Here is a 21326-nt window from a genome sequence, read left to right on the forward strand (position 1 = left end):
AAAGTCCTGATTAAAGACTGACAAAGTCCTGATAAAAGCCAGACAAAGTCCTGATAAAACCCCGACAAAGTCCTGATAAAACCCCGACAAAGTCCTGATTAAAGCCCGACAAAGTCCTGATAAAACCCCGACAAAGTCCTGATAAAACCCCGACAAAGTCCTGATAAAAGACCGACAAAGTCCCGATTAAAGACTGACAAAGTCCTGATTAAAGACTGACAAAGTCCTGATTAAAGACTGACAAAGTCCTGATTAAAGACTGACAAAGTCCTGATTAAAGACCGACAAAGTCCTGATAAAACCCCGACAAAGTCCTGATTAAAGACCGACAAAGTCCCGATTAAAGACTGACAAAGTCCTGATTAAAGACTGACAAAGTCCTGATAAAAGACTGACAAAGTCCTGATTAAAGCCCGACAAAGTCCTGATAAAACCCCGACAAAGTCCTGATAAAAGCCAGACAAAGTCCTGATAAAAGCCAGACAAAGTCCTGACTAAAGACTGACAAAGTCCTGATTAAAGACTGACAAAGTCCTGATAAAAGACTGACAAAGTCCTGATTAAAGCCCGACAAAGTCCTGATAAAACCCCGACAAAGTCCTGATAAAAGCCAGACAAAGTCCTGATAAAAGCCAGACAAAGTCCTGACTAAAGACTGACAAAGTCCTGATTAAAGACCGACAAAGTCCTGATAAAACCCCGACAAAGTCCTGATAAAAGCCAGACAAAGTCCTGATTAAAGACTGACAAAGTCCTGATTAAAGACCGACAAAGTCCTGATAAAACCCCGACAAAGTCCTGATTAAAGACCGACAAAGTCCCGATTAAAGACTGACAAAGTCCTGATTAAAGACCGACAAAGTCCTGATAAAACCCCGACAAAGCCCTGATTAAAGACCGACAAAGTCCTGATAAAACCCAGACAAAGTCCTGATAAAAGCCCGACAAAGTCCTGATAAAACCCCGACAAAGTCCTGATAAAAGCCAGACAAAGTCCTGATTAAAGACTGACAAAGTCCTGATTAAAGACTGACAAAGTCCTGATAAAAGCCAGACAAAGTCCTGATAAAAGCCAGACAAAGTCCTGATTAAAGACTGACAAAGTCCTGATAAAAGCCCGACAAAGTCCTGATAAAAGACTGACAAAGTCCTGATTAAAGACCGACAAAATTCTGATTAAAGACCGACAAAGTCCTGATAAAAGACTGACAAAGTCTTGATTAAAGACTGACAAAGTCCTGATTAAAGACTGACAAAGTCCTGATAAAAGACTGACAAAGTCCTGATTAAAGACCGACAAAATCCTGATTAAAGACCGACAAAGTCCTGATAAAAGACTGACAAAGTCCTGATAAAAGACCGACAAAGTCCTGATTAAAGACCGACAAAATCCTGATTAAAGACCGACAAAATCCTGATTAAAGACTGACAAAGTCCTGATAAAAGACTGACAAAGTCCTGATTAAAGACCGACAAAATCCTGATTAAAGATTGACAAAATCCTGATTAAAGACTGACAAAGTCCTGATTAAAGACTGAAAAAGTCCTGATAAAACCCAGACAAAGTCCTGATTAAAGACTGACAAAGTCCTGATTAAAGACTGACAAAGTCCTGATTAAAGACTGACAAAGTCCTGATTAAAGACCTACAAAGTCCTGATTAAAGACTGACAAAGTCCTGATTAAAGACCGACAAAATCCTGATAAAAGACTGACAAAGTCCTGATAAAAGACTGACAAAGTCCTGATAAAAGACTGACAAAGTCATGATTAAAGACCGACAAAATCCTGATTAAAGACTGACAAAATCCTGATTAAAGACCGACAAAATCCTGATTAAAGACTGACAAAGTCCTGATAAAAGACTGACAAAGTCCTGATTAAAGACCGACAAAATCCTGATTAAAGACCGACAAAGTCCTGATTAAAGACTGAAAAAGTCCTGATAAAACCCAGACAAAGTCCTGATTAAAGACTGACAAAGTCCTGATTAAAGACTGACAAAGTCCTGATTAAAGACTGACAAAGTCCTGATTAAAGACCTACAAAGTCCTGATTAAAGACTGACAAAGTCCTGATTAAAGACCGACAAAATCCTGATAAAAGACCGACAAAGTCCTGATAAAAGACTGACAAAGTCCTGATAAAAGCCAGACAAAGTCCTGATTAAAGACTGACAAAGTCCTGATTAAAGACTGACAAAGTCCTGATTAAAGACCGACAAAATCCTGATTAAAGACTGACAAAATCCTGATAAAAGACCGACAAAGTCCTGATAAAAGCCAGACAAAATCCTGATTAAAGACTGACAAAGTCCTGATTAAAGACCGACAAAATCCTGATTAAAGACTGACAAAATCCTGATAAAAGACCGACAAAGTCCTGATAAAAGCCAGACAAAATCCTGATTAAAGACTGACAAAGTCCTGATTAAAGACCGACAAAATCCTGATTAAAGACCTACAAAGTCCTGATTAAAGACTGACAAAGTCCTGATTAAAGACCGACAAAATCCTGATAAAAGACCGACAAAGTCCTGATAAAAGACTGACAAAGTCCTGATAAAAGCCAGACAAAGTCCTGATTAAAGACTGACAAAGTCCTGATTAAAGACTGACAAAGTCCTGATTAAAGACTGACAAAATCCTGATAAAAGACCGACAAAGTCCTGATAAAAGACTGACAAAGTCCTGATAAAAGCCAGACAAAGTCCTGATAAAAGACTGACAAAATCCTGATTAAAGACTGACAAAGTCCTGATTAAAGACTGACAAAGTCCTGATTAAAGACTGACAAAGTCCTGATTAAAGACCGACAAAATCCTGATTAAAGACCGACAAAGTCCTGATTAAAGCCAGACAAAATCCTGATTAAAGACTGACAAAGTCCTGATAAAAGACTGACAAAGTCCTGATAAAACCCCGACAAAGTCCTGATTAAAGACTGACAAAGTCCTGATTAAAGACTGACAAAGTCCTGATTAAAGACCGACAAAGTCCTGATTAAAGACCGACAAAGTCCTGATTAAAGACTGACAAAGTCCTGATAAAAGACTGACAAAATCCTGATTAAAGACAGACAAAGTCCTGATAAAAGACTGACAAAGTCCTGATTAAAGACTGACAAAGTCCTGATTAAAGACCGACAAAGTCCTGATTAAAGACCGACAAAGTCCTGATTAAAGACCGACAAAGTCCTGATAAAAGACTGACAAAATCCTGATTAAAGACAGACAAAGTCCTGATAAAAGACTGACAAAGTCCTGATAAAACCCCGACAAAGTCCTGATTAAAGACTGACAAAGTCCTGATTAAAGACCGACAAAGTCCTGATTAAAGACCGACAAAGTCCTGATTAAAGACCGACAAAGTCCTGATAAAAGACTGATAAAAGCCCGATAAGAGATTCCGACAAGATAAAATAAAAACCAGCTGAACTCTTTTATTCCTCCAGCATCAGCCTGAACAACACGCAGCTCTGTTAGCTAACAACGCTCACTCTTATATGTCTGATGTCTTTAATTATGAGTGTATTGTGATCCTTTTGTGTTTTGTCATTTTTATTATGGTGTCTGAATCTGATTTTGCAGAATAATTGCAGTGAATAAATATTCTTCTTCTTCTCTTTCAATAATCATCTCACGACTGCTCAGATTTATGTGGCGTCCTTTAGGAGGGCCCGACCCCTCGGTTAGGAACCGCTGGATTAAGTTAGCTAACTGTATATAAAGCAGGGCTGTAAATATTGTTTTCATTATCAATACATCTGCCATCCACTACTTAATCGTTTGGTCTATGAAATGTCAGAAAATAGTGAAGAGTCCAGGTGATGTGTTTAAATGTCTTGTTGTGTCCAAAGATATTAACTTTATTATAAAACTGAGAAAAGGAGCGATGTATTTCAGATACAGGACTTTTACTTGTAACATAGTACTTCTGCATGGTGGTTTCGGTACTTTCACCTAAGTACAGGATTGGAATACTTTAAAAGTTTATTGCAGATGATCATCAGGATAAAGAGGACCATATTGATCCACTGTTTCACATAATAAAGTGACTCGTGCTATTAAAGATCATCTAAAAGCTGCAGCTTCCTGATGTTGAATACAAAGCGTGAATACTGACTGCCTGCATGTTCACATGGTTATTATTTTGTTATATAACTTGTGTTGTTTTCGTGGCTGCAGCTCGGAGATCAAACGCACCGGATGAACTTGAGCAGCTGACCGGGAAACAGTTGATCCCTGCGAGCTAAATTTATCCTCCGTTGAAGGTTCAGGTCGGCTGGAAGGAGACGAACGCTGCGGCCATCAGTTTATTATAATTATTGTTATATTCCACCTCTGCAGCCCGCTGTGGTGTCAGTCAAGTGTCCGAACTGTGCTTCTCCTCTCAGTGTGAGAATCACCGGGCGGGGACATGGCTGAGCCCGCAGAGAAGAGGTTAAAGAGCAGCCTGCCGACGTGCAGAGCGCACCGGAGCTCCGCGGGCAGCCGGGCCGGACACAACCTGCAGGCCGCCGTGGAGGAGGCTCTGTGCGGGGTGAGCAGCCTGCTGTGGGACGGAGCGTACCGGCTGCAGGCTCTGGTAGGAGACACAAGCATCCAGCATGGAGCTCTGTGTACATTCACTGCGACTGTAGGCATACTTAAGTACACATTCAAGGTACTTTTAGGCCATTTTATGCAACTTTATACTTCTGCTCCACTACATCTCAGAGGGAAACATCGCACTTTTTACTGCACTACATTTGTCTAACGGCTTTAGTTAGTATTAACATTTAATATAATATTCTAAAACTTCAGTATAAGTCCAAACGTCTAAAAGTATTTATTATTCAGAATAATTTGTCATATTATTGGATTATATTTAATAATAATAATAATAATAATAATAATAATAATAATAAATTGGATTTGTATAGCGCTCTACAAACTCTAAGACCCTTTCATTTATTGATGCATTAATGTGTTCATCACTTTAATGTTGCAGCTGTTTTATTTAATTTACTTAATGTACTGCTGAGTAGTTTAATCTACCATAATTCATCATAATATATCAGTTGATTATATTAAGTCTGCAAAGTAATTAAACTTCAGACACATGTAGTGCAGTAAAGAGTCCAATACCTCTGACATGTAGAAGTACAAGTTGCATTAAATGGAAAATTCTCCTCTTCTTCAGCTGGAAGATGATGTCACAAAGCTGGAAACTGTGTTTCTGAGGAACTCATGAAAAGTTGACTTTTTAGAGACAAAGATACAAAAACATGATCTTATAGAATCTGATGCATCGTGTAGATTAAACTACCAACAGGATGTAAAGGAGGGGAAACATCTGCAGCAGGAACATGTAACACACACATTAATGTAACAGGAACATGTAACACACACATTAATGCAACAGGAACATGTAACACACACATTAATGTAACAGGAACATGTAACACACACATTAATGTAACAAGAACATGTAACACACACATTAATGTAACAGGAACATGTAACACACACATTAATGTAACAGGAACATGTAACACACACATTAATGTAACAAGAACATGTAACACACACATTAATGTAACAGGAACATGTAACACACACATTAATGTAACAGGAACATGTAACACACACATTAATGTAACAGGAACATGTAACACACACATTAATGCAACAGGAACATGTAACACACACATTAATGTAACAGGAACATGTAACACACACATTAATGTAACAAGAACATGTAACACACACATTAATGTAACAGGAACATGTAACACACACATTAATGTAACAGGAACATGTAACACACACATTAATGTAACAAGAACATGTAACACACACATTAATGTAACAGGAACATGTAACACACACATTAATGCAACAGGAACATGTAACACACACATTAATGTAACAGGAACATGTAACACACACATTAATGCAACAGGAACATGTAACACACACATTAATGTAACAGGAACATGTAACACACACATTAATGTAACAGGAACATGTAACACACATTAATGCAGCAGGAACATGTAACACACACATTAATGCAACAGGAACATGTAACACACACATTAATGTAACAGGAACATGTAACACACACATTAATGTAACAGGAACATGTAACATACACATTAATGTAACAGGAACATGTAACACACATTAATGTAACAGGAACATGTAACACACACATTAATGTAACAGGAACATGTAACACACACATTAATGTAACAGGAACATGTAACACACACATTAATGTAGCAGGAACATGTAACACACACATTAATGTAACAGGAACATGTAACACACACATTAATGTAACAGGAACATGTAACACACACATTAATGTAACAGGAACATGTAACACACACATTAATGTAACAGGAACATGTAACACACACATTAATGTAACAGGAACATGTAACACACACATTAATGCAACAGGAACATGTAACACACACATTAATGTAACAGGAACATGTAACACACACATTAATGTAACAGGAACATGTAACACACACACATTAATGTAACAGGAACATGTAACACACACATTAATGCAGCAGGAACATGTAACACACACATTAATGCAGCAGGAACATGTAACACACACATTAATGCAACAGGAACATGTAACACACACATTAATGTAACAGGAACATGTAACACACACATTAATGTAACAGGAACATGTAACACACACATTAATGTAACAGGAACATGTAACACACACATTAATGCAACAGGAACATGTAACACACACATTAATGTAACAGGAACATGTAACACACACATTAATGTAACAGGAACATGTAACACACACACATTAATGTAACAGGAACATGTAACACACACATTAATGCAGCAGGAACATGTAACACACACATTAATGCAGCAGGAACATGTAACACACACATTAATGCAACAGGAACATGTAACACACACATTAATGTAACAGGAACATGTAACACACACATTAATGTAACAGGACTACACATTATGTACAGGACATGTACACACATTAATGCAACAGGAACATGTAACACACACATTAATGCAACAGGAACATGTAACACACACATTAATGCAACAGGAACATGTAACACACACATTAATGTAACAGGAACATTAATGTAACAGGAACATGTAAAACACACATTAATGCAACAGGAACATGTAACACACACATTAATGTAACAGGAACATGTAACACACACATTAATGCAACAGGAACATGTAACACACACATTAATGTAACAGGAACATGTAACACACACATTAATGCAACAGGAACATGTAACACACACATTAATGTAACAGGAACATGTAACACACACATTAATGTAACAGGAACATGTAACACACACATTAATGCAACAGGAACATGTAACACACACATTAATGCAACAGGAACATGTAACACACACATTAATGCAACAGGAACATGTAACACACACATTAATGTAACAGGAACATTAATGTAACAGGAACATGTAAAACACACATTAATGCAACAGGAACATGTAACACACACATTAATGTAACAGGAACATTAATGTAACAGGAACATGTAACACACACATTAATGCAACAGGAACATGTAACACACACATTAATGTAACAGGAACATGTAACACACACATTAATGTAACAGGAACATGTAACACACACACATTAATGTAACAGGAACATGTAACACACACATTAATGCAGCAGGAACATGTAACACACACATTAATGCAGCAGGAACATGTAACACACACATTAATGCAACAGGAACATGTAACACACACATTAATGTAACAGGAACATGTAACACACACATTAATGTAACAGGAACATGTAACACACACATTAATGCAACAGGAACATGTAACACACACATTAATGCAACAGGAACATGTAACACACACATTAATGCAACAGGAACATGTAACACACACATTAATGTAACAGGAACATTAATGTAACAGGAACATGTAAAACACACATTAATGCAACAGGAACATGTAACACACACATTAATGTAACAGGAACATTAATGTAACAGGAACATGTAACACACACATTAATGTAACAGGAACATGTAACACACACATTAATGTGCAGCAGCTTTGTGTCCTTCTCATTATTGTGCACTCATGTGTGTACGTGACACTGATGAACATGTCCAGGTTTGAGCTGTTGACACGTGTGCAGTGCATTATGGGATACTGAGGTCCAAATAGTTCAGGCTGGTGGAATCATAAATGGGCGTCTTCTCATTCCTCTTCTCTCCTGCAGGCCAAAGTGTTTGAGCGGGACGACGTCGCGCTGCCCCGTGTCGCTTCTTTCTTCCACCAGGAGGCGCTGAAGCATGAGGAGGAGGCCGAGGCCATGCTGGGCTACCTGGCTGAGAGAGGCGGCAACTACTGCGGCAAAGACATCCAGGTAAACACGACTACTTCAGCCGCAGGTGGAGGAAGTGTCACTGCAGTAAACGTACCAACTGCAGTAAACGTACCGACAGCACTCTGTGAAAACACTGATAATGAAATATAATAATTGGTTGTGTCTCATTAAATTAGTCGTACACACAGGACCGACTTCTAAACGTCGCTGTTTGTAAGCCCCATAAATAATGTGGGGTTGTAATCCACTAGCATTGCTAACATTAGCTAACAAAGCTTGTTATGCATCAGAGGTTCATGCAGAATTATGCAGAATTACATTACATTACATTACATTACAGCAGATGCTCTTATCCAGAGCAACTTACATTGAACTAAGTGCTCAGTGGTACAATGGTGGCAGCCTGGTATTGAACTCCCGACCTTCTAGTGTTTTGTTTTGGAAGGCGTACCACTAGCCCTTTTTATTGACTTTACTTGTGTTATTGGAGTTTGCATCATTTCAATACTTTATAAACTGTAAACAATGCTTCAAATCATTTAGGATTTAAGGTTTTGTGTGTAACAGTCATAAAGGTAAAAGGTAATATTATAATAATAATAATAGTAAAAGTACAAGTGAGGATACGTTTGTGAGGATTGTGCAGTCGTTGAGTAAACTGTGTTACTGTCAGAGGTCAGAGGTCAAAGGTCATGGTCGAGGCGCTTCAGCAGTGCGGGGGGCGGGGGGAGGGGGGGGGTGGTGCATGTATGACTTGATTTGTGGATCCATTTTGAAACAAAATGTATGATCTGAACTTTATCTGTGAGACAGAGAAGCTGCAGTCTGTAACAGCGATCTCGTTTTACTCTCAAAACGTCCCATCAGCAGGATTTATTTCTCCTCCTGCGCCGTCCTTCATGTTGTCAGAGCAGGTGTCTCTGTCTCTGTGTTTTCTCTTCCAACTGGCAGTGATCTCATCTTCATTGCGGCCGGGCGTCAGTGATAGGACGGGCGGGGTGAAGATACCAAGAGGGCGGAGGAGGAGGGAGGGAAGGGGAGGGGTAAACCCCCGGAGAGCTGGCCCCCCGACTCTGGCCCAAAGCCGGTCAGGGTGTACATTTCCCCCCCTGAGTTCCGGAAAATTGGCGAGATTAATGCTGCGGCAGAGGGACGGCGGTGCTGATGGCGTTTCCAGATGGCCGAGCGGCAGTGGCGTTGGCGCGTCGCAGCGTGGCCCCCGACCGCCGGCCCGGGTTTATGAGTCGTGTAAAATCGTTTGAGGGCCGAGGCCCCGGGCCAGTCAGCAGCAGTTTGGGACACCTTGTTATCCGTCTCTCAGTGTGGCGTGGACCTCGACCAGACGCCTCGCCGTCCTTTAATAGCGCGCCGCTTCGATTCAGTTTAGCTCCATTTTATTCCGTCATGTTTTGGGCCTGAATCTGATGTTCCATCTTGTTTATGTAGAAGCCAAAGATCTTTAGTTGCACAGCTGAGAGCTACTGATCCTCCGCCGGTCAACTCAGGTCAGTGGATCCAGAAACATGCAGGAGACTGAGAATCAAGTGGAACTGTGAGTGTTAATGTGAAGAATAATAAAGCAGAAGGGGAAGATTGTTTCTCACATCTTGAGAATAAAGATGAAATGTCAAACTTTCAGTGTGCAGGGACGAGAAAAACAAGTTCATTTTGAGAAGAGAGTCAAAATATCGAGAACAAATTTGACATTTCAGGATTAAAGTGAATTTTTTTAGACATTTCGACTTCATTCTTGAAATGCAAAATAAAAACGTATTAAATGTTCCCCCTCCCGCCTGGCTGTCACTCTTCAGAAGAGCTGTGTAGAACATTTTGTTCTGCACAGATTATGATGAAGAGAGAAACTTTCAGTGGAGCAAAAGGTTTGCTGAGCGTCTCATGAGGAAGATCAGGAAAGATGATCTCAGGTTGGTTTTAATTGTCAACATGATCACTGTTCCTGAAACGTGCGTGTCCGTGTGCAGCACAAAGAAGAACCCGTTAAACTGTCTTTGCTGTAGTTTATCGCTCAGACATTAATCTTTGATTTCCAGAAGCCGAGCTGCGAGGCCGTCTGCGCGGTGCTGCCGGCTCTGGACCTGCTGCTGCTGCAGCTGCAGGAGGAGGTCGGCGTCCTGGTGGAGCTGAGCCAGCTCGCCCGCAGCCACGGGGACCCGCACACCGCCAGCGTCGTGAAGAGCCACTTTCTGACGCCGCGGGTCGACCGCCTCAAAGTGCTGGGAGACCTGCTCACCTGCGCCCGCCGGGTGGGCTGCACCAACGGGCCCACGGGGGGGCTCGGGGAGTTCCTCCTGAACGAGCTGCAGGAGGAACTCACCAGATGATCCGTCCGTCAAACAAAGTCTCCATTTAGAAGTTCTTCTTCTGTGTTTGAAAACGTAATTTCTCCAAAGACAATTAGCTTGTTAGCCATTAGGTTGTTAGCCATTAGCTTGTTAGCCATCTTCCCCAGAGTGCAGACAGATATTAGTGTCATCTCATTGCCCCCAGTAAAGTGTAGCCTAGCTTAGCACAACGACTGGAAGCAGGGGAACCTCATGTCATGTATGTTTGTCGTGTGTTTGTGCTTCGTCATCACTTTTACTGTTAGTTTTGTTGGAGAAACACTTTGATAAATAAGAAAACTAGAAAAACATCGTCCAGGCTGTGTTTAGCGTAGCTTAGCACAAACTGCTAGCTTGGATCTTTTAAAAGAAAAACAAACTCCAGAGTTGTCTGGTCTACATGTTGCATCTTTATAACACAGAACACACATTTGATAATCTGAATTTAATTTAATTTATACACCCGTTCAATAAACTGGACCGGCATCAAGTGCCAATCGCCAACGCCGTGCCCGCTTCTGTGCGGTCCAAACAGGAAAATGTAAGACATTCAATTATGCTGCGAAAACTAAGTGCGAAAATTCTGATTTTTTTAAAAAGATTTCGAAAGTTCGCAAATGAATTAAAGCAAAATGCAACAAAGTGCAACGTAAACAGATTTAGTGACTTCAACAGAAATGAACATGAACCAGTTTCTCAGATTGTTTTCTATTGTTAGAACTTGCTGTTTATCTCCAACTCCTGACTATCGTATTGCAGATTTGCTCCAACATGGCGGCTGGAGTGGGAGGCCGCTGCAGAACAGTCGTACGGCATCAGACCGTCGACTCTAAAGAACCTCTAAGTTAACTATGAACACAAGATGTGTCGGAGACTGAAGGTGCAAGAAATAAATGCTTAAAAACTAAATTGTAGCGCCCCGGCAGCGGCAGCTCACCCGGCAGCTCACCCGGCAGCTCACCCGGCAGCGGCAGCTCACCCGGCAGCTCACCCGGCAGCTCACCCGGCAGCTCACCCGGCAGCTCACCCGGCAGCTCACCCGGCAGCTCACAGGCGGCCCATGTACAAAGGCTGAGTCCTGCCACAGCGGCCCGTGGTTCGAGTCTGACCCGTGGACATTTGCTGTATGTCGTCCCCCTTCTCTCTCTCCCATATTTTGAAGATTTATTTGAGGAATTTAAACTTGTTTCAGTTATTTCATGAACAATAATAATATTTTAATGTTCAGTAAGCAGCTGTATAGAACTCTAGACATTTATTTTTTTAGTCGACTAAATAATTTGCAAAATTGTAAACTGACACTTTCTAAGTATTTCTAAGTATTTCTAAGTATTTATACACAGTATTTGTTTTCCTACGGTTGTACTGCGTCTTCTGTGCACATAGAAATGTCACTTTAGTTCCTATCATTTATTCACCATGTATTCAGTGTTTTTATCATTTATTCACCATGTATTCAGTGTTTTTATCATTTATTCACCATGTATTCAGTGTTTTTATCATTTATTCACTATGTATTCAGTGTTTTTATCATTTATTCACCATGTATTCAGTGTTTTTATCATTTATTCACCATGTATTCAGTGTTTTTATCATTTATTCACCATGTATTCAGTGTTTTTATCATTTATTCACCATGTATTCAGTGTTTTTATCATTTATTCACCATGTATTCAGTGTTTTTATCATTTATTCACTATGTATTCAGTGTTTTTATCATTTATTCATCATGTATTCAGTGTTTTTATCATTTATTCATCATGTATTCAGTGTTTTTATCATTTATTCACTATGTATTCAGTGTTTTTATCATTTATTCACCATGTATTCAGTGTTTTTATCATTTATTCACCATGTATTCAGTGTTGTTTATCATTTATTCACCATGTATTCAGTGTTTTTATCATTTATTCACCATGTATTCAGTGTTTTTATCATTTATTCACTATGTATTCAGTGTTTTTATCATTTATTCATCATGTATTCAATGTTTTATCATTTATTCACTATGTATTCAGTGTTTTTTATCATTTATTCACCATGTATTCAGTGTTTTTATCATTTATTCACCATGTATTCAGTGTTTTTATCATTTATTCACCATGTATTCAGTGTTTTTATCATTTATTCACCATGTATTCAGTGTTTTTATCATTTATTCACCATGTATTCAGTGTTTTTATCATTTATTCACTATGTATTCAGTGTTTTTATCATTTATTCACCATGTATTCAGTGTTTTTATCATTTATTCACCATGTATTCAGTGTTTTTATCATTTATTCATCATGTATTCAGTGTTTTTATCATTTATTCACCATGTATTCAGTGTTTTTATCATTTATTCACCATGTATTCAGTGTTTTTATCATTTATTCATCATGTATTCAGTGTTTTTATCATTTATTCACCATGTATTCAGTGTTTTTATCATTTATTCACCATGTATTCAGTGTTTTTATCATTTATTCACCATGTATTCAGTGTTTTTATCATTTATTCACCATGTATTCAGTGTTTTTATCATTTATTCACCATGTATTCAGTGTTTTTATCATTTATTCACTATGTATTCAGTGTTTTTATCATTTATTCACCATGTATTCAGTGTTTTTATCATTTATTCACCATGTATTCAGTGTTTTTATCATTTATTCACCATGTATTCAGTGTTTTTATCATTTATTCATCATGTATTCAGTGTTTTTATCATTTATTCACTATGTATTCAGTGTTTTTATCATTTATTCACTATGTATTCAGTGTTTTTATCATTTATTCACCATGTATTCAGTGTTTTATCATTTATTCACCATGTATTCAGTGTTTTTATCATTTATTCACTATGTATTCAGTGTTTTTATCATTTATTCATCATGTATTCAGTGTTTTTATCATTTATTCACCATGTATTCAGTGTTTTTATCATTTATTCACCATGTATTCAGTGTGTTATCACATATTCCTGTTTTGTTCAGAGTGTGAAGGAGACGCCATGATGGGAAACTCTCTGTTTGTTGTGCTCTTTGTAATAAAGAAAGAAAAGTCACAAAGATGTAAAACATTTGTTATTTATTGTTAGAATGTGAAGTTGGTCTTCACAGCTCTGCATGTTACATCCTGAGCAAGTCTGAAAGTTGTCCAGATAAAGGTTTCAATGTTTTGAGAGTAAAGTTAGAACACCAGGTGATTTAAAGGGTCATATAAATGTACAGGTAAATAAACATCATATCGCAGCATCATTTCAGACTTTGACTTCTAGACTTCTTTCCTTTTGTTTGAGTGTTTAATAAACCTTTATTAGCAGCTAACAACATTAACAAGGGAGACTCTAGATGTCCCCTGGAAATGTTAAGACATTAAGACAATTCCTTTTTAAATATGCAAATGAGGAATTATGTAAAACTAACTTTGGGGGATTTAGGAGAACTCGACAGACACAAACACACAAAGTTCTTAAGAAAAACTCCTGAATGTGGATTTTGATGTTTTCTTTCCACGTGTTCTGGAAGATAAATATCCCAAAATCTCAAACTGGAGCGTGACTGTCTTCCTGTAGTGTCGAAATCTGTGATTTAAAGGGTCATTCTGCAGTTTCTGCTCATATAATAATTTATTTACAGCTGAATGTACATTTACAGCATAAGTTCAGACTTTAACTTGTAGATGAAACGTTCCTTGTGTTTGAGTGTGTTGAACTTGTGTTTAGAAGCACAACACTGGCTTTAATGAAGCTTTATTAGCAGCTACAAACACTAACAACTTGTGTTGCGTTGTTGTCGGGGGTTAGGGTCCCGTATTAAAAGACCTGTCAATCATTTGTGGAGTGATAGTGATAATCCTTTGAGTAGAGGGTTCGAATATTTTCTCAAACACTTAAAGCATCCACACAGTCCAGCTTCTAACCATCTGTCACGTTTGACTGGCAGAGGTGTGGGTGGTGCGTTCAGGGGGTGAGACGCTGCAGCGCCCCCCGGCGGCAGCCTCGGTGCACTGCAGGGCCTCAAACTGCTGCACATTAAAACCAATAATCTGCATTTGAATGTTTCAGCTGAGAGGTGAGTGAACCTCGCGTGCAAAATAAACTCATTTAACTTGATTATTGTTACGACTTTTATTAATTCACACGTTCATGCAGGATATCTTTAAGAAAGGGTGAAATATGAATCCTGAAGTCTTTCTGCTCATTGTAGACTTTTACTTTCAAACTAAAGAGAAATATTATCACTTGTGTTTCACTTTAACTGTCAAAATAACGAAGCAGCAACTTTACATTTTAATAATTATTTTCCTTCTTTATTATCCGTTATTATATATATATATATATATATATATATATATATATATATATATATATATATATATATATATATATTATAGCAGCTGAAATTAAATGAAAAACTCAAACTTCCCCTTTTTACACCTTTAAAAAAATGTTTTTACTATTTCCTTTACTTCTACTTGTAGATTTAAATAAATGAAGCATGTGGTTTTGTCACACATCAGATGTAAACTGTATTCTGTCACACATCATTTGATCATGCCTTCAATCACATTTAAAAACCTGTTTGTTTTATTTAATTTAATGTATTCTTTCCTTCCTTTCTTATTTAATTACAGTTTATTAGGCCTTAGTACATTTGTATTTACTTTTATCTACAAACCAGGTCAATGTTATTGAAATAAGTAATGTCTCCATCATATAAAGTAATATAATACATTAAATAGTAGAACATGTAATAACAACACAAGCAGCGCAGACAGCAGTGCTTCTCGTCACGTTGCCCTGTGCGGCCTCTCATCCTGCTGTTACTGCTCTGTTACTGCTCTGTTACTGCTCTGTTAGGGGTAATTGTACACTAATTACCGTGAAGTTGTAAACCCCTCCCGCTGCCTGCTGATTGGACAGACCCCGGTGGGCATCATGGTGCCGACCCCGCCCCCCGCGGGTGTCCCAGGTATAAGAATCTCCAGGTCAACAGCTGAGAGGACAGAACAGTGTGTGAAGGACTCTACATTCCCCCGAACACACTGAAGCTGCATCTTCTCTCCTTCCTCTCACCTTCTGTCCCGTCACTGGATTTGTCTTCTTCTTCGTGTGTTTTGGGACTGAACCATGGAGCTGTCGGATATCTCTTTCCCCATCCCCGCCGCCGATGAGTTCTACGACGACCCCTGCTTCAACACCAGCGACATGCACTTCTTCGAGGACCTGGACCCGCGGCTGGTGCATGTGGGCCTGCTGAAGCCGGACGACTCCTCCTCTTCGCCCTCACCCTCCCCTTCCTCCTCCTCTTCCTCCTCCCCGTCCTCCCTGCTGCACCTCCATCACCACGCCGAGGGGGAGGACGACGAGCACGTCCGCGCGCCCAGCGGGCACCACCAGGCGGGCCGCTGCCTGCTCTGGGCCTGCAAGGCCTGCAAGCGGAAGACAACCAACGCGGACCGGCGGAAGGCGGCCACAATGCGCGAGCGCCGGCGGCTCAGCAAGGTGAACGATGCGTTCGAGTCCCTGAAGCGCTGCACGTCGGCCAACCCCAACCAGCGGCTGCCCAAAGTGGAGATCCTGCGCAACGCCATCAGCTACATCGAGTCCCTGCAGGCGCTGCTGCGCGGCGGCGGCGGCGGGCAGGACGACAGCTTCTACCCGGTGCTGGAGCACTACAGCGGGGACTCCGACGCCTCCAGCCCCCGCTCCAACTGCTCCGACGGCATGGTGAGTTCAGGGACTGACAGGTGTTATAGAGAGGGGGAGAGGGGAGTGTGTCTGGCCGCTTTGGTTGCGCGTTTGAACATCTCCAGTGCGTCTTTACGCACGAAAAAGTTGCACATTTAAATTAAACTCGTTGATTTATTCTTTAAATTTCGTTCATTGTCTTTTGATTTTAACAATTTCCACGTGTCATTGTAGCCCACGAGACTTTACACACTATTACGTTTGAGTTATTAATGTATATCTTTGGGTAAATGGATTCTTGTCTCTCACCGTGTGGGCACAGTGAAGGCGCGGACCTTCAATACAACTTTGTAGTTATCTGTAATTCAAGAAGAAAATGAAAAAGACATTTAAGTCAAAAGTTTACGTTTTATTTCCTCGCGCTAGTTTTGTTGCAACATTTTCGTTTCGTGGAAACTAAATGTTTCTTTCGTTCATGTTCTTAAAACACAGCGAAGATTTACAAACTGGTGTTTTTAAAAAGGGATGTTTTATGTTTTAAGGGATGAACGGCGTATTTTAAATGCATCCAAACACATTTTATAATTTGGACACCGGATCCATTATTTGATGATTCGACTTTAATTATAAAAGTAATTAAAACATTTCAGAACAAATGTCCAAAACGTTTTATTAAACAAAACAAATAAAGATATATAAATCTGCATCATTCCTTTACAACACGCTCAATAAATATTATTGTTTAATAATTTACAGTTTTCTAAATTATTTTCTGCACGTGAGCTTTGCTGTTTTCTTCTTTTTGACATTGTAACTCGTTTTGCACGCGCTGCTTGATGATGTCATTTCTCTCTGGTTTCATCAGCGATGCAGAAATGTTTCTGGAGCTCATCTTCATCTCTTCATCTCTTCATCTCTTTATGTTTCTCTCTGCAGACGGATTTTAACGGCTCGACCTGTCAATCAAACAGAAGAGGAAGTTATGACAGCTCTTATTTCTCTGCGACTCCAAACGGTGAGAAACTGCCAGGACTTAATGTATACAATATATAATATATAATATATAATATACAATATAGAATATATATATATACATATATAATATATAATATATAATATACAATATATAATATATAATATACAATATACAATATAATAATATATAATATATAATATATAATATACAATATATAATATATAATATATAATATACAATATATAATATATAATATATAATATACAATATATATATATAATATATAATATACAATATATATATATAATATATAATATACAATATATAATATATAATATATAATATACAATATATAATATACAATATATAATATATAATATATAATATACAATATATAATATACAATATATAATATACAAATATACAATATATAATATACAATATACAATATATAATATATAATATACAATATATAATATACAATATATAATATACAATATATAATATACAATATACAATATATATATACATATACAATATACAATATATCAATATACAATATACAATATACAATATATAATATACAATATAATACTATATATACAATATATAATATACAATATACAATATATAATATATAATATACAATATACAATATACAATATACAATATATAATATACAATATATAATTAATCATTTAATAATGTAATATATATATATATATATATATATATATATATATTATAATAACGGTTCTATTAGCAGCTAACAGATAATTAGGCTATTAATTAAAACAAATTCCCTTTAGGAGGCCAATACAACACTAAAGTAAAATGTCTTTAAACTTTCTTTTAATTATGAAAAGGAGAAAGTTTTGTATTTAAAAACAAAACAACAAAATGTAAAGTCTCTAATGTTTGTTTGTTTTACTGGAAAAAACAAATACAATAAATTCATAGATTTTACTGAAAATATCACGAAAACTCAGATTTAATTCATGTTAAACTCTTTAAATTGTTTAAAATGAATACATATATATACATAATTATAAACCTCATGAGTTAATACAGAATTAATTCATGTTGAGCACTTTAACGTGAATACTGGGTTTCCACGGGAATATATATATATTACTGAAATATCTCCAGATATGAATTTAATTTGTAAAACATTTAATTTAAAATAGCTATAGTTAAAAAAGAAGAAATAAAATCACAAAGTCACAAAACATCAGGAAAATAATGATACAAACATTGATCTGTTCTACACTTCTAGAATATAATATAATATAATTATAATATATATATAATACTCAATATGTATAATATAATTAGACTATATAAGAATATATAATAATATATATAATACTCAACATGTATAATATAATATATAATAATATATATAATACTCCACATGTATAATATAATATATTTAATATATATATATATATATATATATATATATAATACTCCACATGTATAATATAATATATTTAATATATATATATATATATATAATACTCCACATGTATAATATAATATATAATAATATATATAATACTCAACATGTATAATATAATATATAATAATATATATAATACTCCACATGTATAATATAATATATAATAATATATATAATACTCCACATGTATAATATAATATATAATAATATATATAATACTCAACATGTATAATATAATATATAATAATATATATAATACTCCACATGTATAATATAATATATAATAATATATATAATACTCCACATGTATAATATAATATATAATAATATATATAATACTCCACATGTATAATATAATATATAATAATATATATAATACTCCACATGTATAATATAATATATTTAATATATATATATATATATAATACTCAATATGTATAATATAATTAGACTATATAAGAATATATAATAATATATATAATACTCCACATGTATAATATAATATATAATAATATATATAATACTCCACATGTATAATATTAATTTAATAATATATATAACATATAACATTTTAACGTGATGTTTTGTGCGCTGCAGGTCTGAAGAGTCACCGCAGCTCTGTGGTCTCCAGCCTGGACTGTCTGTCCAGCATCGTGGAGCGGATCTCCACCGACAGCAGCCTGTTGCCGGCCGCCGACGGCCCCACACCGACGGCCCCCCCCAGAGAGGCGCCGGCCCCGGGGCCCCCCCAGGCCCCCCCCCAGACCGCCAGCCAGGACCCCAACCTGATCTATCAAGTGCTATAGACCTTCACCGCCCTGTCACACACAGGACAACATGTTCACTTCATTTCAAACTGAGTGTTTGAGTCATTTAAAGTTTCCTTCGTGAGATGAAGCGTCTGGAAGCTCGGTCCTGCCAGGAAACAGAGCGTGAGTGTGACACACTCTTCATCTGCACGTGGAGCTTCAGATGTTATAGTTACTGAGCAAACTCCACATGCAGATGAAGATCATGAGAGGAAGTGGAAAGATCTGGAAATGAGCTTCGAGTTAACAAAACGTTCAAACCTTCCTTCAGTCTTAATTCACCAACGTTAAGAGCAACCCCCCCAGATATAAACTCATTACTACAGGACACTCTTTCACGTCAGGAACCACTTTGACTTGTTTTGAAAGATATTTGAAAACATTTTGAGCCGAGAGAGAAAGTGAAACTAAAAGTCCATCATTCCTACGCTTCCATACTTTACATGTATCTTCCTGGCAGGAATCATCTTCCACACTTAAGCATATCAAACCCCAAATTCTCTTTCCTGCTGTTAAAACAAGTACATTGTACATTTAGATAGAGCCACTTGAATGCTGGGAAATGTAGTTTTTTCAACAGGTGGACAGACGAACAGTTCTTGCTGTGTTGTTATTTATATTGTAAAGGCTCATCTCGAGTCGAGACGGATTCTTCTTCCTCTCTGTGTAAAAGTGTATTTGATGAAGGACGGAGGCCAAAACAAGATCCATTTACATTCCTCCACTTTCGTCCATCTGAAGTCGTAAAAAGCCCCCGGCTGCCCCTTCCCCCCCAGGAGCAAACAACCACTGCAATAATCCAGATGTTTGCAAAAGATGTCACAAAAGTGCAGATTCTGCAGAAACGCTGCAGGAAGAAACAAAGCGGGACTTTTCCATCAGGGTCGAAGTCGTTTCAGAACTTCCTGTCGAAGTCAAAGGAACGAGTTTTCATTCGCTGCCGGACCATTTTTCTGTTTCTGTACATATTATGTAAATAAGAGCCGATTTGTTCCAACTGAAAGTATTAATTATGTATTTAATGTTTCTGTCTATGTGCTTTGTTTGTTGTGAAAATGTTAAACTTTATATTTATACAAAACTGAGTGGCAGTGTCATGAAATAAACGAACCTGCTTATTTATACAAACACACGACTTTTTCATTTATTTTTAATTTCATATTTTGTGATGAACTATATATTATTTATTATTATTATTATTATTATTATTATTATTATTATTATTATTATTATTATTTAGGCCTCAGGATAATTTAACTTTTCAGGGAAATAGAAGTTTATTGTTGTGTGAAGAGCTGCAAGGGAAACATTTAATATTTAAATATGTATATATTAAATGTTATTTATTTAAATAATTATTTATTTAAAATATATTTAATATCACATTTATCAACATTTAATTATCTATTAATTTCTTTATGTATTATTTCATGATTAGCTGTTTAGAATAATTTAACATTTCATGAAAGTAGTAAAAGTATATTTTTGTTGGAAAAACTAAAAGGAAACTTTTAATATTTTGCAAACAATATAATATATATAATATTTAAAACAAAGTTAAATAATTGTAGCCTCTATTAACATTTAATTATTAAATTGCTTTTAATATATATTTTTACAATTCTGCTTAAATATTTAATTAAAATAAATTATAAAATGTTA

The 21326-nt window shown here is 36.7% G+C and overlaps 2 protein-coding genes across 3 annotated transcripts; both read left to right on the top strand.

The window, feature by feature from the left end:
- The first annotated feature begins 4277 nt into the window (after positions 1-4277).
- On the top strand, positions 4278-12259 carry LOC115009881 (ferritin light chain-like). 2 transcript variants are annotated; one of them, XR_003832396.1, is made up of 4 exons: positions 4278-4586; positions 8291-8437; positions 10450-10794; positions 11500-12259. XR_003832396.1 is itself a non-coding variant. In XM_029434171.1 (3 exons), exons 1-3 carry the CDS (start codon positions 4419-4421, stop codon positions 10738-10740), a joined length of 606 nt encoding a protein of 201 aa, XP_029290031.1. In that variant the 5' UTR covers positions 4278-4418; the 3' UTR covers positions 10741-12259. The 2 variants fall into 2 exon arrangements, 1 of the variants encoding a protein (XP_029290031.1); XM_029434171.1 differs by having other exon boundaries at positions 10450-12259.
- A 3452-nt stretch (positions 12260-15711) lies between these two features.
- On the top strand, positions 15712-20763 carry LOC115010186 (myoblast determination protein 1 homolog). The gene is made up of 3 exons (XM_029434660.1): positions 15712-16456; positions 17354-17432; positions 19453-20763. Exons 1-3 carry the CDS (start codon positions 15857-15859, stop codon positions 19659-19661), a joined length of 888 nt encoding a protein of 295 aa, XP_029290520.1. The 5' UTR covers positions 15712-15856; the 3' UTR covers positions 19662-20763.
- Positions 20764-21326: the final 563 nt, after the last annotated feature.

Source organism: Cottoperca gobio, chromosome 6, assembly GCF_900634415.1.
Source record: "Cottoperca gobio chromosome 6, fCotGob3.1, whole genome shotgun sequence".
In the NCBI taxonomy this organism is placed as follows: Eukaryota; Metazoa; Chordata; class Actinopteri; order Perciformes; family Bovichtidae; genus Cottoperca; species Cottoperca gobio.

Bases quoted from the DNA above. Each gene is read 5' to 3' on its own strand.
- LOC115010186 (XM_029434660.1), top strand. From the start codon at position 15,857: ATGGAGCTGTCGGATATCTCTTTCCCCATCCCCGCCGCCGATGAGTTC. The intron at 16,457-17,353 runs GTGAGTTCAGGG...TTCTCTCTGCAG, and splicing joins CCAACTGCTCCGACGGCATG to ACGGATTTTAACGGCTCGAC. The intron at 17,433-19,452 runs GTGAGAAACTGC...TGTGCGCTGCAG, and splicing joins TTTCTCTGCGACTCCAAACG to GTCTGAAGAGTCACCGCAGC.
- LOC115009881 (XM_029434171.1), top strand. From the start codon at position 4,419: ATGGCTGAGCCCGCAGAGAAGAGGTTAAAGAGCAGCCTGCCGACGTGC. The intron at 4,587-8,290 runs GTAGGAGACACA...TCTCTCCTGCAG, and splicing joins CGTACCGGCTGCAGGCTCTG to GCCAAAGTGTTTGAGCGGGA. The intron at 8,438-10,449 runs GTAAACACGACT...TTTGATTTCCAG, and splicing joins ACTGCGGCAAAGACATCCAG to AAGCCGAGCTGCGAGGCCGT.